The sequence below is a fragment of the Lissotriton vulgaris genome, chromosome 4_1 (assembly GCF_964263255.1).
Source record: "Lissotriton vulgaris chromosome 4_1, aLisVul1.2, whole genome shotgun sequence".
In the NCBI taxonomy this organism is placed as follows: domain Eukaryota; kingdom Metazoa; phylum Chordata; class Amphibia; order Caudata; family Salamandridae; genus Lissotriton; species Lissotriton vulgaris.
Genome location: NC_141691.1, coordinates 319,846,058 through 319,871,818, shown reverse-complemented (window position 1 = coordinate 319,871,818; position 25,761 = coordinate 319,846,058). Strand labels below are relative to the sequence as shown.

The following is a 25,761-nucleotide window of genomic DNA, read 5'->3' as shown; positions in this document are numbered from 1 at the left end:
CAGGAACTCAATGCTTCGGCCTCTGTCTTGAATTTCAATGCAGATGACTCTGAGGCTGCTGAGATTCTTGGCCTCCTCTATCCTGCTGGTGACGCATGCCAGATGGCACATGCTAACTGTGAGAAGTTGGCCTGATATATGATGCTCACTAGTTCTAGTGATCACCTTGTATCAGTCCAAACAACCCTTATGGTGATTGGTTGTAAGTCAACCTTATAGACCAGCTATCCGAATGGTAGCATGGACAAAGCAGTCTTAGGCTAAACTCTTTTGGCATGTGAAGCCAGCTGTTTTACAACATATAACCCCTTGAATACCAAGTGAAAGGACACCACACAGGTTGTTATGAAAATAAACAATATATTTATTAACTAACATACACCTCTGAACTCTTTATGAGATCAGAGGGCTAAGTACATGACAATCTCTTAGGAAAAATATGTTTAAGTTGCACAAATTACAATGGTGCCCTAGGGGCACGAGAAACCATATACTAAGTAAGTGGAATGTGAAAGTCGATAAAAGGAATGGAGCTGTCCAGAGGCTGTAGGATCGCTGGCACCACGCTACACTAACTCTAGGTAAGTAATAGGAGGCCCACGGAACGCGTGTGCAGAGTGTGAACTCACACGGGAGATGCGCAACAGTGTCTATGGACAGTACAGTTCAAGTAAAAGGTGAGTACGGACAATCCTAACTATGTAGGACTAAAACGACTGTGGAACTAGAACTGGACACTAGGAGAGTCAATCTACCCTTGAGCACCGAAATGCTCTTGTTACCTCACCCACAGGTGCATAGGTGCGAAGTCGTGTCGGGTTCCGGCGTTGAAGTCTATGGAGCCTGGAAGAAAAGATGCTGCAGGCAATCAGGAGGAAGATGTCCGGTGTGATCCAAGGGTGGATCAGTGAAGAGAAGAACCTGAAAGCAGAGGGGACAATGTTCAAAGTCACTAGCCAGTGACTGGAGTGGAACCAGGAGTGGAACCAGATTTCGTCGTCGCGATCAGGTGAGAGTGGACGTTTGTCTCTGCAGCCACGTGGACCAGGTGGTGTCTTCGACGACCAGGATGGAGGCACGAGTTGTCCCACGCAGGCTCTCGCTGTCGGCGGTGTGGGATCCGGACTTGGAGTCAACAGGCCTTGGAAAAGGCAACCCACACGGTGAGTGGAAACGGCGTCTGGAGTGGACCAGGAGCGTCCGGGGTGCTCCTCTTTTGGAAGGGAGCAAGGGCCAGTCTGGAGCAACCAGACCAGCAGTGAAGATTTCAAAGTTCGTCGTCTAGGAGGCCACTAGCCAGCCGGCAAGTGACCAGACAACGCGTCGAGCAGCAAACAGGCAGAAGGGCCCCACGCAGATCTCGTGGATGCTGGAGGGCTGGTCTTAGGTGCAGGAGCTGCTCGGGGTCGGGGCTTCTCAGTCCCCAAAGCACTTGGACGAGGTTACCTCAGAAGTCGTGCTGGAGCGAAGTGCTGCTTCTTTCAAGATGGCCGGTCCCACGTGTCTCGTCGCACCCACGGATCTCAGCTGTGCTGCAGATGTAGGTAGAGGTCGGAGAGGTCTGGGAATCTGGGTCTTGTCGGATTCTGAAGTCTGGATCCTCGAAGGAAGCCGCTGGACGCTGATGGTGCCTGCTTGTGCAGGGTGGACACTCCTTGCCCACAAGGGAGATTTCTTCAGTCTTCTGTTCAGAAAGTCGAAGTCCAGAGTTTCTTGTAGAGGTTCAGTTCAGGTTTAATCTAATTTGGAATGGGACAAGCTCCTACCTTTATCCTGCTAAAGCGGGCTGTACTACGACTAGGTCCCTCCTCTGGGTGGGACCAGGAAGGGGGGGGGGTTACACCCCCTATCTTTGTCCGGTCTTGCGCCAGAGCTGGGGCTGGAGAGCCCCAGGAACTTATTTAGACCGGTGTATGCACAGGGACACCTTGTGTGCCCCAGGAATGTCTCATTCCTTTCAGCCCTGTCCTACCCAATACACAAAATCCTGTTTGGGGTGTTGCTAGCACCTCCCAAGGCAGGAAACCCTTCGTCCAAGCCTCCCTCGCTGGAAGGACTCCCAGCAGCAGGAGGTCAGACTTGTGTCTGTGGTGGCAGCATCCATTTTGTGATGCTGAGGCTCGAGTTAACTTTAACCGGGGTTCACAGTTACATACATGTGTCCCTCTAGAAGGGTGGAATGCTACCCCCGTCGCCAGAATTGGCGAGGGGGTAGTATTCCAATTCGTATGACACCTTACTCGACATGTTTTGATAATGCTATACCAAAGTTAGCAATAACCGTGAGGATTATAATGCACTTAAAAGTATATGGTGTAGCGTTATCATGGAAACAGCTTAAGGACTTGGTTCCGAAAGCTGCAGACAGGCTCAGCTCATGCTAGAGCACCATCTCACATAATTCCAAGCACTCTGCCTTCAAGGTTGATAAGGCCTGCCATAGGAGTGATGATAGGAGGATATGGGTCCATTTTAGGGTTAGATATAGGGATACTATATCTAAAGCAAAGGGTGATTACACCACCTTGCCCCAGCTGATTGATCAGCCAGTTGTGTCAGATTTGGATGGCCAGCCAGGGGTGGGATAATACATGCCGCAGCCCCTGGTAGGCCCTGGGTGCACCTATGCCCTGGGTACCTAAGGTACACTGTACAGGGGCTGATAAGGTGACTCAGAAGCCAATTAGATGTGTACCTAGAGTACATGTAATCTATTTTACAGAGAGATCAGTGGGCCTGGGGTCCTGAATAGCAGGGCCCCAGGTCAAGTAAGTCGAAAAACCAGCTAAACACCAAGCAAAAAGTTGGAGGCAACCATAGTCCGATATTCACCTTCCTACACTAACAATGCAGGGGGGCCTCAAATCTCAGTGAGCACAACAGCAGGGACATTTGTCAGACTGTATTCAGATTGTGAAGCAGACTATAAACTATCTGCAGTGGCGACTACTGGATTTCGACTGGGTCAGTGGCAACCCCTGCTCCTTGCCCCACCAAGACCTAACTGGTGGTCATGGGTACGTCACTACTGGGATGGGGAAGCAATCTGGGAGATGTGGAGATAAAAGTACCCTGGTCTCCAATAGACCCTCAACTTCACATCCACTTGTTGCAGTTGAGAGTGATTCAATTTGTGTTTAAAGCGTTCCTACCTACCATCAAAGTACAGCTGGTGGAAGAGCTTAGTGAAAACACCACCACCATGTGGTATTGCAACAAGCAGGGCGAGGTGGAGCCTCGGACCCTGTGTAAGGGGGTCTTCCACATCTGGAAGTGGCTGAACTGCCAAGGGATTACCCTGGTGGTGAACCACCTGGCATGATCTTTAAATGCCAGGGCCGACAAAGTCAGCAGCAGGAGCCTAGCAGATCACAAATGCCAGGTGCATCCGGAGGTCACGTATTTGGAGAACCTTGGCTCTGTCGTTTCACCGCCAATGAGAACCCGCAATGTCAGCACTTACTCAGAGACTCATACTACCTTGAGTGGAGAGCAGGACTCTTATCACTCCCACCACTGCCTCTTCTGCCCCGAATTCTTAAAACGTTCAGGAATGACCAGGCCCGAGTCATCCAGGTGGGAGCGCAGATGTTAGAAAGTGGATCTACACAAGTTGGATCAGTGATGGAGACTATCTATAGAAGTTTAAAGGATTTAAATCTTAAAAGCTTACTGACAATGTGTGACTTGGCCCATTCTAAGGCAAGGAGACTTGCTTGACATCTTAGTGTAGCACACCTGCAGTACTAGTCAAAGAAGAGAAGGCAGGCTCTATTCAACAAGTAAATGTAGCATAGTTCCTCATGTCCTGTTGAGGAGGAAGGCTTGGGCTGATGGGGTTTCTGAAGCAGTAGCAGTTTTGGTCCCAGGAGGGGGGGCGGTCTCATCCTCTGGATGTTCACTGCATTATCACTGTACCATGACAACTGGAACCAGCTGAATGATGGGAATGTGTGGTGGGTGTACAAGGGGTGCACCTGGGCCCCATGTCAACTGGAGCAGCGATGGGGTGGCCGCCTCTGATTGGACGCTGACTGCGCCCAAACCACTCAGTGTGGAGTTTTCTTTGAATCGCAGGTATAGAGACTATCAATGATGGGGGATGTAATTAATGATACTGGGTGAGTTTTTTGTTGTTGTTACACTCAGTTGTAACGGTTCTGTTGAGGATCTTTATTGAGACATGCCAATCCTAGCCTGTTTAGCTGACAAATGGGTTGTTTTGGCCTGCATGCTCATCTATGCCTCCAATGATGACCCTCTGAGATCGTTTGCTGGATTTCAATTAAAACATATAAAGTTAATTTAAAAAAAACTGGATCAAGCTGAAACAGGTGGGCTGGTATCAGAAAAAGACATTCTTGTGACCAAATGCTTACACCTTTCGTGAGTTACTTGGACTGCTTGATTATGTCTAGTGAGATGACCTCCATGCTGAAGGGGTGTGCGTCTCTTTACCTTACTAGCAAAAGGCACTGTACTACTTGTCTCCTTTCTCTTCCTCCTAAAGATGAAATCAAATGTCTTATGTGGAATTGAGGCACCCTAACTCAGCATGCAAACCAGGCAGTTTCAGTGGCGCCACATACAAATGGCCGCACAAAGAGCATATGAATGCAATTAATGATTGTTTACACACCAAAAGACAAGAGGTTATACGTGTCCATGTGACTTGACATGCATGTCTGAAAGTCAAATCACTGAAGTTTAAACAATGTTGAATTAAGGTAGAAGACGATAGAGGGGAAACCCAGCAAAAAACATAAAAGGGGATCATAACATTCAATAATTACAAGGTATAAGCTACACATTAGGAAATCAGAAAGCACAGGAGAGCAGGCAACGTGTGAACACGCATAGGAATAGGGAAAGGGGTGTACTGTGTTAGTCATTGGCATGTGTGTGGATTACAGGCAGGCTAGACTGAATTATCAGTTACCGGAGATAAGTAACTTGCACATCTGAAAGAGACTATTAGTTATAGATTCCTTACCTTAGAATAGATACCCCAGCAGTACCAACCAAGTTCACACCAGAAAGTCAGAGAACTGAACGGCCTAAGAAGCGGTCTCTCCAGACTTGGGCAGTAATGTTTCATGAACGTGTGCAGGGATGCCAACGTGGCTGCCTGACGGATGTCACAGAGGGGGACCCGGATAGCCAACAAAGAGTGTCTCATCCACCCAGAATTGTTTTGTGCGATCCAGATAAAATGATAACGCACGTTTTGGATCAAGATGGTGGAGTCTTTCCTCCTCCTTGGAAGGATGCAGGGCGGGAAGAAGGTGGGGAAAGTGATGGTCTGACCTATGTGGAAAGAGGTAAACTCTTTGGGTAGAAGAGAAGGTCTAGTTCGAAGGACAACCTTGTCCGGATAGACAGCAAGGAAAAGAGGTTTTGAAGATAGAGCCTGAAGCTCACTCACCCAGCGAGCAGAGGTGATGGCAACCAGAAAAGCAGTCTTTAATCAAGAGTCTGAGAGGACAGTTATGTAATGGCTTAAAAGGAGCACACCTAGGTTACGTTAAAACCAGTTTCAAGTCCCACTGGGGCAACACGAAAGGAATAGGAGGAAAGAGGTGAGTAATGCCCATAAGAAATCTATTTACAATAGGGGACTTGAAAAGAGAAGGCTGATCAGGAAAGTGAATAAAGGCCGAAAGATAGCCTTTAAGGGTCCCCAGAGCAGAGCCCTGCTGGGCTAAAGAAAGAATGAAGAAGCAAACCTCTGAAAGGGGGGCAGAAAGGGGAACCACAGCCTTTGATGTGCACCATGGCCAAAATGTGTTCCATCTACAGGTGTATACCGTTTAAGTGTAGGTACGCCTGGCAGCCAAGATTACATTATAGACTTCGGGAGGAAGGTCAAAAGCTGTCAACTGTCCCCACTCAATCTCCACGCAAGCAGATGGAGGCTGGACAGGTTTGGGCAGAGGACCGTCCCCTGCTGCTGCGATAGAAGATCCTCCCGAAGAGGGAGTCTGATCGGAGGATCAATGGCCATGTTCAAGAGCTCGGGATACCAGACTCTTTGTGCCCAATCCGGGGGTACAAGAATGACTTGGGCCCGGTCGCGCTAGATCTTCTTCAGCACTCTGGGCAGAAGTGGTATAGGCGGTAAGGCGTATAGAAGACCGCAATTCCACTAGCGACGAAAAGCATTGTAGAGCAAGTGCCGCCGTGGAAATTCCAAAGAGTATAACTGCTGACATTGCGCGTTGTCTTCGGTGGCGAACAGATGTAACCAAAGTCTCCCCACTGCAGAAAAGAGACCTTGCACCACCTCAGAGTGAAGAAGCCATTTGTGATCCATCAAGCACCGGTGGCTGAGTTTGTCCTCCCTGGCGAATAAATGAACCTCCCAGGTGTTGAACCACCAAGGACATGCCCTGATGTTCCAGCCATGTCCAGAGGCGAAGGGCCTCCTGACATAGGGTCCAAGACCCCACCCCGCCCTGTTTGTTGCAGTACCACATGGTAGTGGTGTTGTCTGCGAAAACCTGCACTAGTCTTTCCTTAATAGAAGGAAGGAATGCTTTCAGTGCGAGCGAGATGAATTGCCTGGAGCTCCAGAAGGTTGATGTGGAGCCCAGACTCCGCCGGAGACTAGAGGCCTCTGATCTCCGCCTCTCTCATGTAGCAGCCCCATCCCAGAAGGGACGCATCTGTCACCACTGTGAAGTCTGGTTGGGGAAGAGAGAGAGAGATCTGCTGTTGATGAAATCATGGTCCGTTAGCCACCACTGCAATTGGTGTGCAATCCCCTTCGAGATCTGGACGACATCGGAATGATTCCCCTGATGCTGCGCCCACTGGAACGTCCGGTCCCACTGCAGTCTGCATGTGCCACCTGCCATGGTCCACCAGCAGGATGCAGGAGGACATGAGGCCCAGTAGCCTCAGGGTTATTCTGACCGAATGCCGGGATAGACTGAAAGATCGGAATCATAGCCCGAATATCCTGGACTCGCTGCTAGGGAGGATAAGCCCGAAACTGAGCTGTGTCCAGAACCACTCTGATGAAAGGGAGCTTCTGAGAGGGAATCAGGTGTGACTTCGGCACATTGCTGGTGAACCCCAACAAATGCCCAGTCGTCTAGAGAGGAGAATACTGGGACCACTGATCTGCGCATATGAGCTGCGACCTCCGCCATCACTTTCGTGTACACCCAAGGGGCGCTGGTAAGGCCAAAGGGGAGCACAGTTAACTGAAAGTGCACATGGCCTACCCTGAGCCGGCAGGACGGGAAAGTGAAAATAAGCACCCTGCAAGTTCAACGCTACCCTCCAGGGTTGAGAGTACCCAAGACGTGAACCAGTGTCAACATCCTGAACTTCTCCTTCCAGAGGAAATGGTTTAACGTTCCTAGGATGCAAGATAGGATGCAGGCCCTTCTTCTTGGGCACCAGAAAGTAGCAGGAATAACAATCACAGCCTACTTCTGGGGCAGGAACGCACTTGGTGGCTCCCTTGGCCAAGAGCGCCATAACTTCCTGTTGGAGAAGGGCCAGGTGATCCTCCGACCTGCGATGGAATTGAGGTGGCATGGATGGAGGGGTAGTCCAGAAGGGGATGGTGTAGCACTGTTCTGACTATTTGCAAAACCCACCTGTCCGACGTGATGTTGAGCCAGTGTTGGAGGTGATGGCGAATCCTGCCGCCCACTGGTGATTGATGGGCCTGAAAGGAAGGACTAGGAGGGTGCTGCAGAGGGGGAGCTGGTGGACTGGCCTGCCCGCTTGCCCCCTGACCCACGTCCCCGGCTGTGCAGAGGCTGGACAGCTTGCACAGGCCTGTGGCTCTAGGCGGAACCTGGTGGGGCACCCCTTTCGTAGCCACGAAAGGGGTGAAAAAAATGACTGCGCTGGGCGGGAGATAGAAGCGAGGTCTGGATCTGGCCATAGCCCTGGAATCCTTAAAGTGCTCGCGAGCGTTGTCTGCCTTATCGCCAAAAAAGATGATGGCCATTAAAGGGCATGTCTAAAAGTGTTGCTTGGACATCACAAGAAAAACCAGTGGACCTCAACCAAGCATAGCGTCTCACTGGCACTGAATGGAAATCGTCCTACCTAGTGAGTCAGCGATGTCCAGCCCCCTCCGGATGGCGAACTTCGCTGCATCCCTCATTTCGGCCACAGCACGGGAGAGCACAGTCCGTACCACTTCCGGGCACTTTGGCAGCACCTGCGCAACCGCGCCCCACACAGAGTGGGAGTAACGGCCCAAGAGACATGCGGTGTTCAACGACCGCAGTTCTAAGCTGGAGGAAGAAAACATCTTCTTCCCAAGGTGGTCCAGCTTCTTGGATTCCCTATCAGGTGGAGCGTTAGGGAATGCACCTTTGGAAGTCAAGGCTTTGACCACCAAGCTCTCAGGGGTGGAGTGTTGGGAGAGGAAAATGGGGTCGCCTGGGCCGGGCATTGGGCAGTCATCCTAGCCACAGGAGTCCCTGTGTTGGGGTTGGACCAGGTGTCCAAAAGGATGTCCGTGAGGGCTTCATTAAATAGCAGCAGGGGGCCCGAAAGAGGTCAGCTGCCAGCTGAAGCACCTGTCGGCGCTGGTCCAGGCGTCAGTCCAGCTCCACGTCTACATGGAGAAGGCCGGGGTCGACGTCAGCTGGGCCCACAATCGGCGTCGTAGGTGTCGTCACTTGATTCAGCGTCGGAGGATGTGCCACTAGGTCGACCGGATCCAGGCCTGGATCCTTGGGGAACTGGCGGCACCGGAGCTGAAGCCGCCAGCATCGAAGGCCTAGAGCCTCCAATCTAGTCTGCGTGGCCTGAGGGCACACCAGCAGAGTCGGGCTGCCTGAAGATGGAATACAAGGCTTCGTAAAAGTTGCAAAACTGGACAGGTGTCGCTCAGGCTCCGGAAAGGGAGGGAAGGCCAGAGTCTGCCAGCCCGACTACTACCTTCCGCTTCCCGTGTAGGCCAACGGACGAGGAGAACGGGAGAGCGACAGTGCTTCTTCGCCTTCTGTTTGTGCTTCGACTTACCCGAAGACGAAGACTTGGATGAAGAAAGGTGATGACGACTCCGCGACCGGTCCCGCAATCTCCCTCTCGACTGGGACCTCGAACGGCACGGAGCTGGCTGCCGGGCCTCGAGAAGCTTTCGGGACTGCTCCCGGTCTGTTGATGCGACATCCCTCTGTGCACAAGGAGTTGAACGACTCAAAAAAGAAGGAAAAAAAAAAAGTTTAAAAAAACTCTAAAATGACTAAGGGTACTGCTCTCTCCAGATCGGCGCTGGCTGGCGCGGAAAAATAAATAAACGGACGTCAGCATGCAGGGGCGGCGTCTCAGTAGATAACGCTACGTCATTTCGGCGAACAAGGAACCAACAACGGGTGCGGAGTCGACCGACACCACCTACCGGCGCGCAAGGGTACTGCTAAAGAAAAAAATCTCCGAAGCCAGTCCGGCGCCTCGGGGTAATTCCAAGGTAAGGAGTCTATAACTCATAGTCTCTTTCAGATAAAAGAATGAAACAATTCCAAGTTATTTTAGCTCTACGGTTGCTGACTTCAGTGTTGAAGAAAGGAGATAACCTTTAAGAATCAAGTTACTTACCTGTAACTTTGGTTCTCCAGTATTAGTAACTTTCATAGATTCCCATGCTTGTATCATTCCCCGTCGTCGGAATGGGAGCCTCGGTAAAAAAAAAAAATATATATATATATATATATATACACACATACATATAGATAGATAAAGCATAAGAGGTACAAAAGAAGAAAGAATTAGGCCTAGGCCTCATCTTATTTTGTAGCTTATAGACCTCCTTATGTAAAAAGACCCAAATAGAGCACTAACCAATCAGATCAGCCTCACCCTCTGGAACCTTCCGGAGACAGCTCAGAGCCTCAGATTTTCGTAGTCATTGCATAGCTATAATAACATCTCCAAAAAGGGTGAGCTTTCACAGGGGAGGTGGGTGGGCGCATGGGAATCTATGAAAGTTACCAATACTGGAGAACCAAAGTTACAGGTAAGTAACTTGATTCTTACTCCAGTAGATTCCCATAGCTTGTATCAGAATAGATAGCAGTTAGCAGGCTTAGCACATTTCGTTCATCAATTGTAAAATTAAAACCATACAATATGCCATAAAGTCAACATACTGTCATAAGACGGTTAGATAACAGCATAAATAACGACATTTGAAAGAACAGAAAGGAGGGTAGAAAGGAAAGCTCACCGCTCACTGGAAGAGATTCCTCAAGACTGCTTGACCAACAGCAGCATCTCCCCTAGCAGAGGAGTCCAGGCAGTAGTGCCTTGTGAAGGAGTGGGCACTGCTCCAGGTGGCCACTCTGCAGATGTCTTTAATCGATACTCCTGCAATCAGCGCCGTCGAAGATGAAATGGATCTCGTGGAGTGTGCTTTAACCTGTCCTTCCAGAGGCTTCCCCGCCGCCTGGTGGCAGAAACCGATTGCACTAGAGATCCATCTACAAATCCCTTGTTTTGATAGAGGAAACCCCTTTCGTGGGGCCCCAATAGCCACAAACAGTTGAAGTGATTTTCTAAAACCAGCAGTGCGTTGAAGATAGAATTTTAAACATCTTTGGACATCTAGAGAATGAAATGTCCTCTCAGCCGGAGTCGAAGGCCGAGGAAAGAAAGAATTTAGGACCACAGGTTCATTCAGATGAAAGTCCGTAGGAACCTTCGGAATAAATTTGGGGTTCATTCGAAGGATCAAGGTATCATTTTTGAACTGCAAAAAAGGTTCCTTGATGGTCAGAACCTGTAGTTCCCCCCCACTCTCCTTGCGGAGGTAAGAGCGAGGAGAAGAGCCACCTTCCATGACAAGAATTTTAAGTCAGACTTATGGATTGGCTCAAATGGAGGTCTCATAAGTTGAGCCAGGACCACATTTAGATGCCATACAGGGGGTGGAGGCCGGACTGGCGGAAACACTCTAAAAAGTCCTTTCAAGAATTGTTGAATGACTCTTGCCGACAAAAGAGAAGGACCCGACCTTGTCCTTCTATATCTGGAGATTGCCGCTAGGTGGACTTTGATGGAAGAATAGGCAAGGCCCGCATGTGTTAATGACAAGATATATGGCAAGAGTTGATGCAGAGCTGATGAAAAAGGGTGAACTCCTTCTCGCTGACACCATAAAAAGAAACTTTTCCACTTTGCTTTACAAGTCTTCTTCGTGCTAGGAGCCCGTGCCTGAGCTAAGATATTCCTACATTCGTCAAAAATGTCTAAATCTCGGAACTCTCTGTGCTCAGAAGCCATGTTGCCAATTGAAGCGAGTTCGGGTTCGGGTGTAGAACCTGGCCGTTGGACATTGACAGAAGAGATTGGCTGGTCCGGAGATGTATGGGATGGTCCTGCGACAGAAGGAGGAGTTCCGTGAACCAAAACTGGCGAGCCCAGGCGGGAGCCACCAGAATCATCCTGCATCGGTCCATCTTCAGCTTCCTGAGGACCCGAGGGATCAGGGGGAAATGGAGGAAAGGCGTAAACAAATGCGCCGGACCAAGACTTCAAAAGCGCATTCCCCAGCGATCCGCTTTTGTGTTGCACACACCCGGGAGATGTTCCGCTACGAGCGTGATGTTCTGTGAAATTGCCCATTCCCACAGTAACTGAGCTTCCTTGGAAAGCTGCGGCGATCTTGTGCCTCCCTGTTTGTTGACATAGTGCATAGCTGTGGTGTTGTCCGTACACACTAGGATGGAGGAATTTGTTATCCTTGGAAGGAAAGCCAACAGAGCCAAACGAATGGCTCTCAGCTCCAGAACATTTATATTAAGACGACGTTCCACTGGCGTCCAATGTCCACTGACTTGGAGATCCTGCATGACCACTCCCCAACTTTGAAGGGAGGCATCTGTTGTAATGATGCGAGGAGCCGGAGGCATCCTGAAGCTAAGACCCAACGAGAGGTGAGATTCCTTTATCCACCAGGCAGCCGCCTGTCTCATTTGTAGGGTGACGGTGACCTTGTTGTTGAACGACCCGTCCACTTGCCTCCACTGAAGGTCTAGCTGCTCCTGTAAGGGTCACATTCGCAGCCTGCAGTGCAGAATCAATTGAATACAAGAGGAAATCGACCCCAGAAGAGACTTGTACATCCTGACCGATACTGAATGCTTCCTCCGAAGCAGACGGGCCGAAGAAATTAGTTTGGCTTGTCTCTCTTTTAATGGGAAGGCTTTGCAGGAATGCGTTTTGAGAAGTGCGCCCAGGAATTTTACCGAATTGGCCAGCCGAAGGACCGATTTCTCCCTGTTGAGCTGTAAGCCTAGCTGGTCGAACAGATGCAAACATGTGTCTACTGCCCTCGTTGCCGCCTGATGACTTGGGGCCTTCAGCAACCAGTTGTCCAAGTAATGGAAGACTTCTAGCGACTGCCTTCTCAGAAACGCTGCCACAGGGGCCAGCACCTTTGTGAAAATCAACGGCGCGGACCTTAATCCAAATGGGAGCACCCTGAATTGGAAGTGACTCTTGCCCACTGTGAAGTGAAGGAAGTGTCTGTGAGCTGGGGCGATCGGGATATGGAAGTAGGCATCTTCTAGGCCTAGCGTTGCCATAAAGTCGCCTGAATTCAGGAGGCGTAAGATGTCCTGGAGTGAGATCATCCGAAATGAAAGTTTCACGAGATAGGTGTTGAGCTCCCTTAAGTCAAGGATCGGATGCCACTTGTCCTTTGTTTTGCGAATCAGGAAAAACCTGGAATAGAAGCCTTCGCCTCTTTGCGATAGAGGGACACGTTGGATGGCCCCTTTTTGAAGCATTTGTTGAACTTCCAATCGCAGAAGGCTTAGATGTGTCGAATTGGTGGCGTGGGGAGCTCTGTACGGTGAAATATCCTGAAACTCTAATGTGTGCCCATGACGGATGATGTTCAATACCCATTGATCCAATGTTATCTGTTCCCAGCTGTCTAGATGTTGTGAGATCCTGCCGCCCACTGGTGACACATGGGGCGGAGGAACAGTTGGCAGAGTCAGGAGGCCGCTATTGATGCTTGGAGGTGTCACTGCCTTGACGCCCTTGTCGTCCACGTAAGGCTTGGCGAGAGAAAGATGATGATTGTGATTGCCGCTGAGAATATTGATTAGAGTACTGCGGTCTGTTCGATTGCGACTGCTTTGAGTAGCGTTGCTGTTGGTAACCCCTCTGGTCGTTGTGAAGCCTCTTCCCCTTGCTCCACGGAAAGGTGACCTCCTACACTGTAGGAGGCCCAGGGACCGAGCCGTCTCTGTGTCCTCCTTTATTCCTTGTAGAGTGTCGTCAACATGCTTTCCAAACAGCATGTCTCCGTCAAAGGGTAAGTCCAGGAACCTGTTCTGGACTTCAGGACGAAACCAAGTCGCTCGCAACCAACCCTGCCTTCGGAGAACCGCTGCTCCACCTAAAGCGCGGAAAGCGGTGGTCGCGATGTCCATCGCGCAGTCTATTATCTCCGATGAGGAGCGTTGTCCCTCCTCCAAGATCTTCTGGGCCTCAGCTTTGGGATCGTCAGGAAGTTGGTCCAGGTAGGCAGAAACGTCGCTCCACATTTGACGGTCGTAACGACCCAAGATTGCTAAGGCATTGGATGCCCTGACCAGCAAACTAGCTATAGATGAGTAACGCTTCCCAGCGTTATCTAATCGTCTTCCATCCCTGTCAGGTGGAGCTGTTAGAGGAGCCGAAGGGTTGCGCGACTTCCGTTGAGCTGATTCCGATATAACCGAATCCGGTATTGGTTGCCCAATAAAGCAAGCTGGACTGGTATCCGGAGCCTTATACTTTTTCTCCAAACGCGGGAGAACAGGAATGACCGTAGCCGGCGCCTGCATCACCTTCTTTCTCTCTTCCCATATGTGGTCCACAATGGGAATGGATCGAACGGCCTTGCGATAGGGCTCTTTAAAATCGTAGAGAAAACAATCCGACGAAATAGAAGGCATGGCAAGCTTAAAACGCGCAGTGGCCCTCTCCATCAGGTTGTGAAAACCTCCCACATCCGCCGGAGGCGAGTCTATCAGATCCGGTACTGGGGATGCCGGGTCCGGAATTACGTATTCGTCCCATTCAACATCAGGATCTGGAGCCTGAGTATCTCCTTGGTCATCATCTGAAGAGTCTACACGCGTAGGCTCCATCCGCTGAGGAACCTCTCCAGTCTCCTGCACTTGCGGGAGTGGCAAAGACGGAGCAGCAGACAAGACTGGTCGTACCTGCGTCTGCCTTTCAATCGGGCGCGATGCATCTCTGCGCCGATACTCCTCCAGCATAGATCGTAAGTCCTCCAGCAGAGTGACCGGCATTAAAACCAAACTGGTATGGAATACAGTCTTGTTGTTGCTGCTGTCCATAATAATATTCATTGTCTGACTCAGAGTCATGATATTTGACTTGCAATTGGGATGGACTATAAGCATCTCCAAAGACACCATCGTCCTCCTCAGAGTACTCTTCCTCGTCGAACAATAGGGCTGGAGGCAATAGAGTTACCTTCCCCGGCGAAGTCATATCCGGAGTAATTCGCCTTTTCCTGGAGATCTGTACCTTCACAAACGTCGACAAATCCGTCGTCGACAGTGCCGTCGTCGAGATAGTCGACGGTAGAATTGCCGTTGTCGACACCACCGTCGTCGTCGACGAGGTCATCGTCGACGGGGTTGTCCTCGTCGACGAGGTTGTCGACGTTGTTGGCGTCGTCGCCGTCGACGCTGGTCTCGTCGACGATGTTGTCGTCAGCGGTGACATCCTCGTTGTCGTCGACGATACTACCTTCGTCGACAGCAAATTCTTCGTCGACGCCAAAAAAGATGAAGTCGTCGACGGTACAGAAGCAGTCGTCGACGATGTCTTAGACACCTTAGCCTTGCCAACTGAAGAAGCCTCAACAGCTGGTTTCTTGAAAGGCTTGGAGACTTCAGCCTGATGGGGTGGCCCAGCCGAGCCCTCTCCCTCTTTTCTTGTCCTTGGTACCTGAGGTACCGGCCCCTCCCTCTCCATTTCAGTTGCGTGAGGAGATTCGCCCGGCCCAGGCTTGCCAGACCGGTCAGAGATCCCATGCACAGCCTTAGAGGGGGGTTCAGAAGAAACTGACGCAGATGACCTACCCCTCTTCTGTGACCGTCGTGAGGAAATAAATGAAGAAGCATCCTCATCATCACTTGAAATTACACCACCTCTCATCTTTATCTTCTGCAGCCAAGTTAATAGACGCCCCTCACGGTCACACAGGGTCTTCGTAGAAAAGGTCCTACAGATCTTACAATCCGCCACTTTATGGTCTCGATATAAGCAGTATATACAGTCGATGTGCTTATCCTCAGCAAAAAGTCGTTTTTTAGAACAAGTGACACAAGGCCTGAAAAGGCTTTTCTTTGCCTTGTCAGCCATCTAAAAGATTCCACAAACAAATCCTGTCAAGAATAGTAGAAAAGTACCTCAAGAAGAAAAAACTAGAGCAGAGCTCTAAGGAGACTCCCTATCACCAACGTGCAGTAGAAAATCTGAGGCGCTGAGCTCTCACCGGAAGGTTCCAGAGGGTGAGGCTGATCTGATTGGTTAGTGCTATATTTGGGTCTTTTTACATAAGGAGGTCTATAAGCTACAAAATAAGATGAGGCCTAGGCCTAATTTTTTCTTCTTTTGTACCTCTTATGGTTCATCTATCTATCTATCTATCTATCTATCTATATATCTATCTATCTATCTATATATATATATATATCTATATATATATATCTATATCTATATATATATATATAGATATATATATAGTTTTTTTTACCGAGGCTCCCATTCCGACGACGGGGAATGATGCAAGCATGGGAATCTATGAAAATTCTAATACTGGAGTAAAGATCGACTTCTTGCTGTTTCCCTCCCAAATTCATATGACATGACTGAATGGTCTGAATCTAAAGAAGCTGAAGGTAAGAGAAGATTTATTTATTTCAGTTACTGTTGCATACCTTCTTGATTGGCATACTGACAGCGTAAGAATTCTTCTTCATCTTCAATTTCTTCAACCTCCTGATCATCAGACTTATTTTCATTCTGTAAATAAATGAGTAAATTATAAGTAAAGCAGTAGTACAGCCGCTGATTGTGCTCCCAAAAACTGTTTATGAAAATTAATAAACCTTGCATCAATAACAGAAAACAAATTATTAATATTAAAAAATAAGTTCTCTTGACAACTTTTTAACTTAATCAACTCCCAAAACACACAATAGTAGCAGAGTACTGAATGACTGACAAATGTTTTTCTAGCAACCCAAACGCATACCCTCTTCTGAAACACAGGGCCCTCCCACAAGACAATCTTCTTGCCCTCTTTGCCCAGAGGGGTAACACACAATGAGGAGGGATTACAGTCCGTCAAACTGATGGGTGTGTCACCCAGTGTTCTATACTTTTATATGAATGCATGTTGCTGGCTCTTTAAAATGATACTGGAAATGGTCTGATTCTGCAGTATAAGACACCAAAAGGTCAACTCTCCCTACAAGAGAACGGAAGGGAGCATATCATCTGGCGAAGCATTCATATGAAGTGGTATAGAATTCTCCCTAGTTGATGCCACGGAATCATCCCACTTGTCGCTCTGATGTACATGGCCCATCCCACTTGTCACTCTGATGTACATGACCTTCAATGACCTCACTTAAGTCTCCTCCTCTTCTTCTGTTGTGTCGGCCTGGGCTTGCCAAGGTTGGTGGATAACACTAGGACAGGGCTTATGTTGAGCTGATGGAGGTGGTTGCGAATGTGGCTGGGACTGTGGATATGAGTGGAGTCATGCCAGAACCAGTAACGTTGAATCAATCTGCCATCACAGAGAGCATATTGTTAATAAAGTCAGTAGGAACCTAGAGTATTGGTGAATTTTTGTTTTGAGGTGCTTCATAATGCTGGTCATTATCGCTTCAAAGTGTGAATGTTCTTACCTCCAGTTCACACCATCAGGGTAATGTAAGTGACATACATCTTCACCCTGGCAAACCTCTTCATTATCATGATCTTGACACACATCAGATTCATCATCTTCGTAGCATTTAACACTGTAGCCTTTACAAATGGAGACATTCTGGGATGACTCCTGTGTGTTCAGAATTTTGATAGGTAGCCGCTAGGAGGACTTGGTGGGAGTAGTAACCTCTACCAAAATATCTGAGCTGACGTCTTTAGTGTAAATGAGAGTTGCTCTAATGTTAGTCTTCACTGAGGGCTGTCCTGTAGATGGCAATTTGGCTGTCAACAGACTTAATGGCGACGATGAATTTGTCATCACCGGCACAGTGGTTATCAAATGCATTGTCAACTGGAGAAAGAGCTTGCTTTCATAGATATTTCATGGCTATGTAAAACTCTCACTTAATGATCACTGAATACAATTGCTGTTTATTGCCTGTGAATGTAGGCAAGGTCTAATATGACTGCTACTTCTCCACTCCATGTCTTCTCAGTTTATTTGAAAAAAATCTTTAAATGCTTGAGCTTCTCTCCTATAACATGAACATTACAGCTTTTATTTCCTTAAGAGAAGCTATATTGTATGTAGTTCTTAATCTAGACTGTAGTATTTTGACTGCCATGTTTTTATCTCTGGATCAACAATTAAGTTTGAGTAGCACCATTCCTACTGTCTATTTTTCTTTCTATAAGAAAATGCCAATTTTGTCATGGTCACCAACCAAAGTTTTGAACTGATGTTGCTGGTTTTCCGATTCAGAGAGCACTGAGGCCTGCTAACTAGACCTCAGTGCCAGCGTACTGGCAGGGTGCTGTATATCACAAAAGTGGAACATGTGTTTTACATGTTCCACCAGTAAAAACTGGCCATTTTCACAGTGGAAAAGGTGAGTAGCCCAACTGGCGAGTGCAGAGTTACAGGTTGCCACAGCAGCCTTGCTAACTACGGACTGGGACTACTAATGTTGATACTGTAAGGTATCACAGAACTTCTTACATTAAGTCCGTCTTGATCCCCAACTCGAAATTAATGTAACTTGTGGCACTGTACAACTTTTACAAACTTAACGCTTTATTGCCCTAAATCCCCTGTGCCCTTTCACGGCTGTACACCGGGTCTAATCCAGAGACAGCCTCCTGCAGTTCTGTTGAGACATGCAAATGACTCCTAGGAAAAAAGACAATAGCAGCCAGCGCAGGAGAGGTGTTAACTCTCCCTGCAGGAAGGCACACAGGCAGTGGCCCAAAAGGGGAACTTCAAACTTTAAAGGGGAAGCTGCTTTTGAAGAGTAAATGGGGAACACTTGGAGGGGACTTCTGTATTGTTTAGGTAGACAGGCTGGCACTCAGATAGGCGAGGGGAAACCAGTTGCCAAATCTGTATTTCAGGGACATGCAGCCTCCTTGGTAGCCACGCCTCTGGTTTGGGTGAGCGAGGTCTGTATGCCAAGAGAGGGGTTCTGCCATGTTGGAAAGGGACAGAATGGTGCATCTTTGGATAGGTAGATGCCACACTTCACAGGAAGTGGTCATCAGGAGAGGGGAAACCTGGTAGCCCAGTGGTTACCAACCGCATCCTACCATGAGGCATTTTTTCTGAGCATAAATAGGGTGCCTCTGGCACCCAGAACTCAGATCTTGACGGAACGCAGAGAGGGCCAAAGGAGGACTGCCCTGCTACTCCAAGGACCTGATGAAGAGAGGCTTCATCATCTTGGACTGCACCTGCTAAACCTGGTGGCCAGACATGGAGAAGGGACTGTGCCTGCTGTGTCCTGCTCGTGGAGAAGTTATCCCCGGAGCCCAGCCGAAGCAAGAGACTCCAAACGGTCAGTTGGCTGACCTACTATTTGCAGCAGAGGGCCACAACAGTTTAAGAAGCCTGCTAGGGCAAGTTGGTAGCTCTACCCATTGCCACCAGTTGCTGCCGTGCAGCACCACAGACCAGGATCTCAAAGTCACTGGGCCTGGGAGAGCTGTTAGTGTCCATTGGTCACCCAGAAGGCGAGTTATCGCCCAAGGAAGGATTCCGATGTAACTGCAATCCTGGACAACTGGTAGATAAGTGGTGACTGCATTTCTGCCAAGAGAGAAGACTTCGGATGACGCTGACCCCTGTGGCCAGGACCGCCTCATGAATCTTGTGGGCCAAGGGCGAGCGTCAGAAAGACCCCCCCCGACAACCACATTGCCTCCACAGCATCCTTGAGTATCTTCAGCATCCTGTGCCCCTTGCATCAGGGCCACTTTCATAAGAACCTTTGTACCAAGAACTTACTAAAGATTGCTCTTCCTTCGAGGTAAATGTTCTTAAGGACCTTGCTGGTCCCCTATGACTGGCTCTCTGAAGGAGTTAGTCACCTAAAGTAAGGAATGGTTTCTTATCTGTAATCCTAGATCTCTCTCAGAGGAATTGCCATTGAAATCATGAGCACTGAATAGTCCCGCGTATGTGTGGGGAACCTGCAGCAGTGTTTTCAAAGTCACATCTACTTTGCCTTACTTTGGAAAGGCCCGTAAACATAGTCAAGTCAAGTCAAGTCAAATGATTTATATAGCGCACTACATACCCAGAGGGTCTCAAGGCGCTTGAAGAAGGGTGGGGGAATTACTTGTCGAATATCCAAGTTTTAAGTTGCTTTCTGAATGTTAGGTGGTTCTGAGTGAGGCGAAGGTGCGTGGGAAGAGAGTTCCAGGTTTTAGCTGCCAGGTAGGAGAAGGATCTACCTCCCATGGTGGTTTTGTTGATGCGAGGTACAGTAGCAAGGGCTTGGTTGGAGGATCGTAGCTGGCGGGAGGGGGTGTAGAAGGAGAGTCGTGTGTTAAGGCATTCGGGTCCAAGTTCGTAGAGTGCTTTGTGTGCGTGGGTTAGGAGGCGGAAAGTAATCCTTTTATTGACGGGGAGCCAGTGGAGGTTTTTCAGGTGACCAGAGATGTGGTCTTTACGCGGGAGTCTGGCTGAAGCGTTCTGAATGCGTTGGAGTTTTTTCTGGAGTTTTGCGGTGGTACCGGCGTATAGGGTGTTTCCGTAGTCCAGGCGGCTCGTGACCAGAGCGTGGGTGACAGTTTTTCTAGTTTCGGTGGGGATCCAGCGAAATGTTTTTTTGAGCATGCGAAGAATATTGAAGCAGGATGATGAAACGGCGTTGACTTGTCTGTATATGGAGAGTGAAGAATCCAGGATGACGCCCAGGTTCCGTGCGTGGTCCGTCGGGACGGGTGCTTTTCCAAGGGCCTCTGGCCACCAAGAGTCATCCCAGGCGGAGGGGGAGGTACCTAGGATAAGGACTTCTGTTTTGTCTGAGTTCAGTTTTAGTCGGCTGTGCTTCATCCACTCGGCTACTTCTTTCATTCCTTCATGTAGGTTGGTTTTGGCAGTGTTCGGGTCTTTGGTGAGTGATAGGATCAGTTGAGTGTCATCAGCGTATGAGATAATGTTGAGGTTGTGTTGGCGTGCGATGACCGCGAGGGGGCTCATGTATATGTTGAAGAGGATGGGGCTGAGTGAAGATCCTTGTGGCACGCCGCATATGACTTCAGTGGCCTCTGACTTGAATGGTGGGAGGCGGACTCTTTGGGTTCTTCCGGTGAGGAACGAGGTGATCCAATCCAGTGCTTTTCCTTGGATTCCGATGTTTCTGAGGCGCTGTAATAGGGTGCTATGACAGACTGTGTCGAAGGCTGCGGAGAGGTCGAGGAGGATGAGGGCGACTGTGTCTCCATTGTCCAGTAGAGTTCGAATGTCGTCTGTGGCTGCGATGAGGGCGGTCTCGGTGCTGTGTTTGGCTCGGAAGCCGGACTGTGAGGAGTCGAGGGATTTGTTGGTTTCGAGGAATGCGGCGAGCTGGTTGTTGACAGCTTTCTCGATGACTTTGGCCGGGAATGGAAGGAGTGAGATGGGGCGGTAGTCTTTGAGTTCGGTGGGGTCAGCTGTGGGTTTTTTCAGAAGGGCGCTGAGTTCGGCATGTTTCCAGCTTTCCGGGAAGGTGGCGGAGTTGAAGGAGCAGTTGATGACGTCTCGGAGGTGTGGTGCTATGATGGAGTCCGCTTTGTTGAAGATGTGGTGAGGGCATGGGTCTGTGGGGGATCCTGAGTGGATGGAGTTCATCAGGCGGATGGTGTCCTCGGTGGAGATTGGGTTCCAGTCATTAAGGATGTGAAGGGGTGAAGGTCCTGCAGAGGGTTGGGTGGGTTGGTCTCCGGGTCGGTTGTCGAAACTGTTGTGGATGTCTGCGATTTTGTTGTGGAAAAATGAAGCTAGGGAGTTGCAGAGGGCTTGAGAGGGGGTGATGTCGTTGGAGTTGGCTGAGGGGTTGGTAAACTCTTTGACGATGTTGAATAATTCCTTGCTGTTGTGGGCGTTGTTATCTAGTCGGTCTTTGAATGCGGCTTTCTTGGTGACAGAGATGTAAAATTTAGCAGTCTTACAAACAATATAGTGCCAATCTTATTGAATTACTTAAAAACTGTTGAAGGAAAAAGGCTCATACCCTTAAAAATCACTTAATGAAAATGAAAAAGTGATCTTTTGAAACACCCTCACACGCTTTTTAATTCTTTTTAAAGTAAGATAAGGAGTAATACATAGCAATATAGCCTGCATAGGTTGCATAATTAAAACAACCCTCTTCACTTTCGTACACAGCCCTCTCCGCCTGCATACACCAATCCATATTTCTCCTCCAATCACTAAGTTGCAGTGGTCTTAAAGCTGCCCACACCCATGCTATGTAATGTTTGGCCAGCATTAACACAAGTGTGAGCCAAAGGTGATCCATGCGGGTGAGGTCAGCTTCGTCCTAAATTTTTAGAAGGCAACATTTTGCTGTAGGTGCCATATCTGACCCACACATTACATAGGACCATAGTTGACAGAGATGCTATGAGTTTCTTAAAGATTTTGCCCTATTTAGATAAAACTTCAGAGCTCTTCTAACCTCAAGATGGAGAGACCTCTCTGCAGGAGAAGATGTATTCTTAAAGAATGCAGATAAAGTCATAGGGACGAGGCCGATGCAACCAAGATGGAGGACTCGTTCTACATACGCTCCTGAAGCTTCCTAACTAATCTTGCAGATTACGGGCAACTTGGGTCCTCAAAACTATCAGCGAACATCTGGATTGGCCGGTCGATCGCTTGGGGAAGCTGCGTCTCAGCTGGCAAGTGTCAGATGGCCCAGAGAGCTGCTGTACTATAACAGGGTCATGCCGCTTCCCCGACACCCATAATGGTGACCGAAGGCAGACGAAAACACTAGTGCTGCATATACTTTGCGGCAGCAACCCGAGACTGCCTAAGGGGCCGGACATCCACCACTGGCCGTGGCCTTGGAAGATGGGCGACTGTGCTGGACCGCCTGCCTCCTTCTGCTTAAAGTTTCACTATGGCTGCGCTGGCGTGCTCTGGCGGCACGCAACCTGGCTTCCTGCAACAGACCTGTCCTGCTCTACCCGTCTACTGCTGAAGGTGGCCCTGGAGGAGGTTGGTGGCGGTGCTCGAAGAGAGGGCCACTGTTGTGCGCGCCACTTGCTATCTGATGCGGGCCTGCAATATTCTGTTCTCATAGCTGTGGCCAGGTGGCGCTGAGAGGCCTCGGACCGCACTTCGCTTGACGGTGCCGGGGCACTGGTCTGCATGCCTAAACCTATCTCTCCATTCACCAGGACTGGGATCTGAGGCACCAACCTCCAGGAGACACTAACCTCCCCAGAGTAAACATCATGCCTCTGGCCTGCACAACTCCTGGTGAGTGCCTTGGCCCTCCATATAACCACATATGGCGGTGACTTCCTCACACTGCTATCACTTTGACTTTGCTTGCAGAAGCTAGAGTGCCCTAAATGAATGCTATTCACATAATAGAGGTTGCCCTCTGAGTGGTAGGACTGCTGCCCATTTACCCCTTCCCCATCACCTGTCTTTATGTATAGGCTGCGGATGCGAGAACATTCAGACAATGATAAAGGCACTCTTTTTGTTAAGTGCATGAGTTTGTGGAGCCCTCCTTGAATTGGCAACTGGTCCAGGCCCCCCTGTCAGGCACAGTACTGTCCAAAACTGATTAATGAAGGTGACCTGAGAGAGTCTAAGTTTTGGAGAGATGGGGACCCTGACCATCTGTCTGTTGTTGTTGCCATACATATCCCCCCTTGGTTGCTCATGCTGCTTCTGGCGAGGGACAACGGGTCGAGGAGGAGACAATTGCCCGCCCTAAAAAGCCTGGTGTTAGGACTGACTTGTATTAGAGAGGAGGCCACTCTCTTTCTCCATCTTATTTTTGGTGCACCCAAGGAGTTGTGGCGGAGGTGGCTCATTGCACAAGTTACTTACCTTCGGACCCACCACCGGGGTTGGTATTGCTGGGGTATCTATTCTAGGGTAAGGAATCTAATACTAACCTGTTTCTTTCAGATGCACAAGTTACTTACCTTCGGTAACAATATATCTGTAAGAAACAGTAGTTAGTATTAGATTCCTTACCTTAGAATATCCCCAGGTATCAGTCTGGATCCGGAAATGTTTGCGTAGCAGTACCCCTGCTCGTCGGTAGGCGTCGTCTGGGGCTCCGCGTCCGTCGTCGGCACCGGAATGACGTCGCCGGAGTACTTAGACGCCGCCCTCGCGTGCTAACGTCAGTTCTTATACACAGCTTTTCCGCGCCAGAAACGCAGAGCCATGATAAAAACGAACACTGGTGCCATGAAACTAGGGCCCTGAAAGGGGATGACCTTAACCCTGGATATCGGTTCGCAGAAAGGGGAGGATGGGTGGGGCGGTAAGGAATATAATACTAACTACTGTTTCTTACAGATATATTGTTACTAAAGGTAAGTAACTTGTGCATCTGAAAGAAACAGGTTAGTATTTGATTCCTTACCTTAGAATAGATACCGCAGCAATACCAAACCCGGTGGTGGGTCTGCGAACCTATAATCACACCAGAAAGTCCTGAAGAACGGAACGGCCTGGCTGTCCAGGCAGTAGTGTCTTGCGAACGTGTGCAGCGAGGCCCACGTAGCTGCCTGACAGATGTCCTGCAAGGGGACTCCCCGACCCAGGGCAGTGGTAGCCGCCATGGCCCGAGTGGAATGGGCACGTAGCCCCACAGGAGGCTCCTTTTTAGCCAGTGAATAACAAGCCTTGATGCACAAGACGACCCATCGGGAAATGGTCCATTTGTGCACCGCCAGTCCCTTCTTAGCGTCCACGTAACCAACAAAGAGTTGGTCATCCACCCGGAACCCGTGTGCGATCCAGATAGTATGAAAGCGCACATTTTGGGTCCAGACGGTGGAGCCTCTCTTCCTCTTTCGAGGGATGCGGAGGCGGAAAGAAGGCGGGCAAGGTGATGGACTGCCCGATGTGGAAGGCTGTGACTACCTTGGCAGGAAAGAGGGTCGCGTCCACAACACAACTTTGTCTGGATGGACAGAAAGGAAAGGAAGTTGTGAAGAAAGGACCTGGAGCTCACTCACTCTCATGGCAGAGGTGATGGCAACCAAGAATGCAGTCTTACGGGTAAGAAGACGAAAAGGACAGTTATGTAGTGGCTCGAAGGGAGCGCACATCAGATAAGTCAGAACAAGGTTCAAGTCCCACTGAGGCACCACGAAAGGAACAGGAGGGAACATATGAGTGATGCCCTTCAAGAACCTATTTACAACTGGGGACGTGAACAAAGAGGGCTGATCAGGTAGCCTTAAGAAGGCGGAAATGGCAGAGAGGTAGCCCTTGATAGTGCCCTTGGGAGTTTGGGCCCGCTCAACGTTATACTCTGCTGAAACTCCCTTTTGCTGAGGCTGGCAATGCTATAGACTTTAACGCCTTGCAGTGGGGCCTCTCCGCAAGCGGTATTCTTTCACTGTGGGACTAACATCATCTGGGCACGATTCCTCTACAACACCGAATATCCAGTTGGGAGGGTACCAGTAGCCTGCGCTGGTGGACATTGGGGTTTCAGTGGCCTCTATCTGTCAAGGAGCCCTGCTAGCTCGCTTAGGGCACCTCCAGCTTCGCCATATCTGCTAACTTGTCAGGGGCCGGCTGGGACTACTCCATATGCCACCGAATAAGACGAGCAAACAGACGGGTAAAGTAACAGACTTCTTCGCTCTTCCAGACAAGCGCCCGACGCTGCGAGGAGACTCTGGGGCCTGAGCCATGGCGATTACAAAAGCGGATCTAACGGCTATGTTTTAGAGACTTCAAGTCGGAGCTTCGCACTGACCTGAGTCAAGACATCAAATCCTCTATTGATCAGCTGAGAACAGATCTAACAGACCGCTTGTAGTCCCTCCAGCATGATGTGGACTCGGTCGGTACCAGAGTTCTTGATTTAGAGACTAACATCCAGGAACAAGAGAAAATAACTACTGACCTACGTGAAGATGTCCGCTTTCTTCGGGATCAGTTCCATCAGTCTCTGCTCAAGGCGGAGGACCTTGAAAATAGATCACGGAGGGAGAACATACACATCAGGGACCTTGAAGAAGGCGCAGAAGGGCCCGACTTGTCGGCCTTCGTAGAGGGTTTGTTTGCAGAGATCTTAGCCCCACAGAAATGTAACATCAAACTAGATAGGGTGCACCGCGTGGGCAATCTACAGACCGCTGAAAAGACAAAGCTGCGCGACATCTTGGCAAAGTTTCATTCTTTCAAAGTGAAGGAGGAGGTGCTGCAGGCTGACAGGACAAAGAGCGGCATTTCATTTCAAGATCACCCATGCTCTATCTTCCAGGATCTGGCCCAGCTACCCTGGCGCGTAGACAACTGTTTAGAGACATTACTACCAAACTGCGGGAGGACCAACT

General features: G+C 49.4%; 1 protein-coding gene across 16 annotated transcripts in view; it reads right to left on the bottom strand.

Moving 5' to 3' along the window:
• MAP7D3 (MAP7 domain containing 3) overlaps positions 1-25,761 on the bottom strand; it is a 1,137,171-nt gene that overhangs the window by 266,433 nt on the left and 844,977 nt on the right. For all 16 annotated transcript variants that reach the window (XM_086918652.1, XM_086918653.1, XM_086918658.1 and 13 more), the window contains one exon: positions 15,948-16,032. In XM_086918652.1, the coding sequence (XP_086774778.1) occupies positions 15,948-16,032 (85 nt within the window). The remainder of the gene's footprint in view (positions 1-15,947; positions 16,033-25,761) is intronic.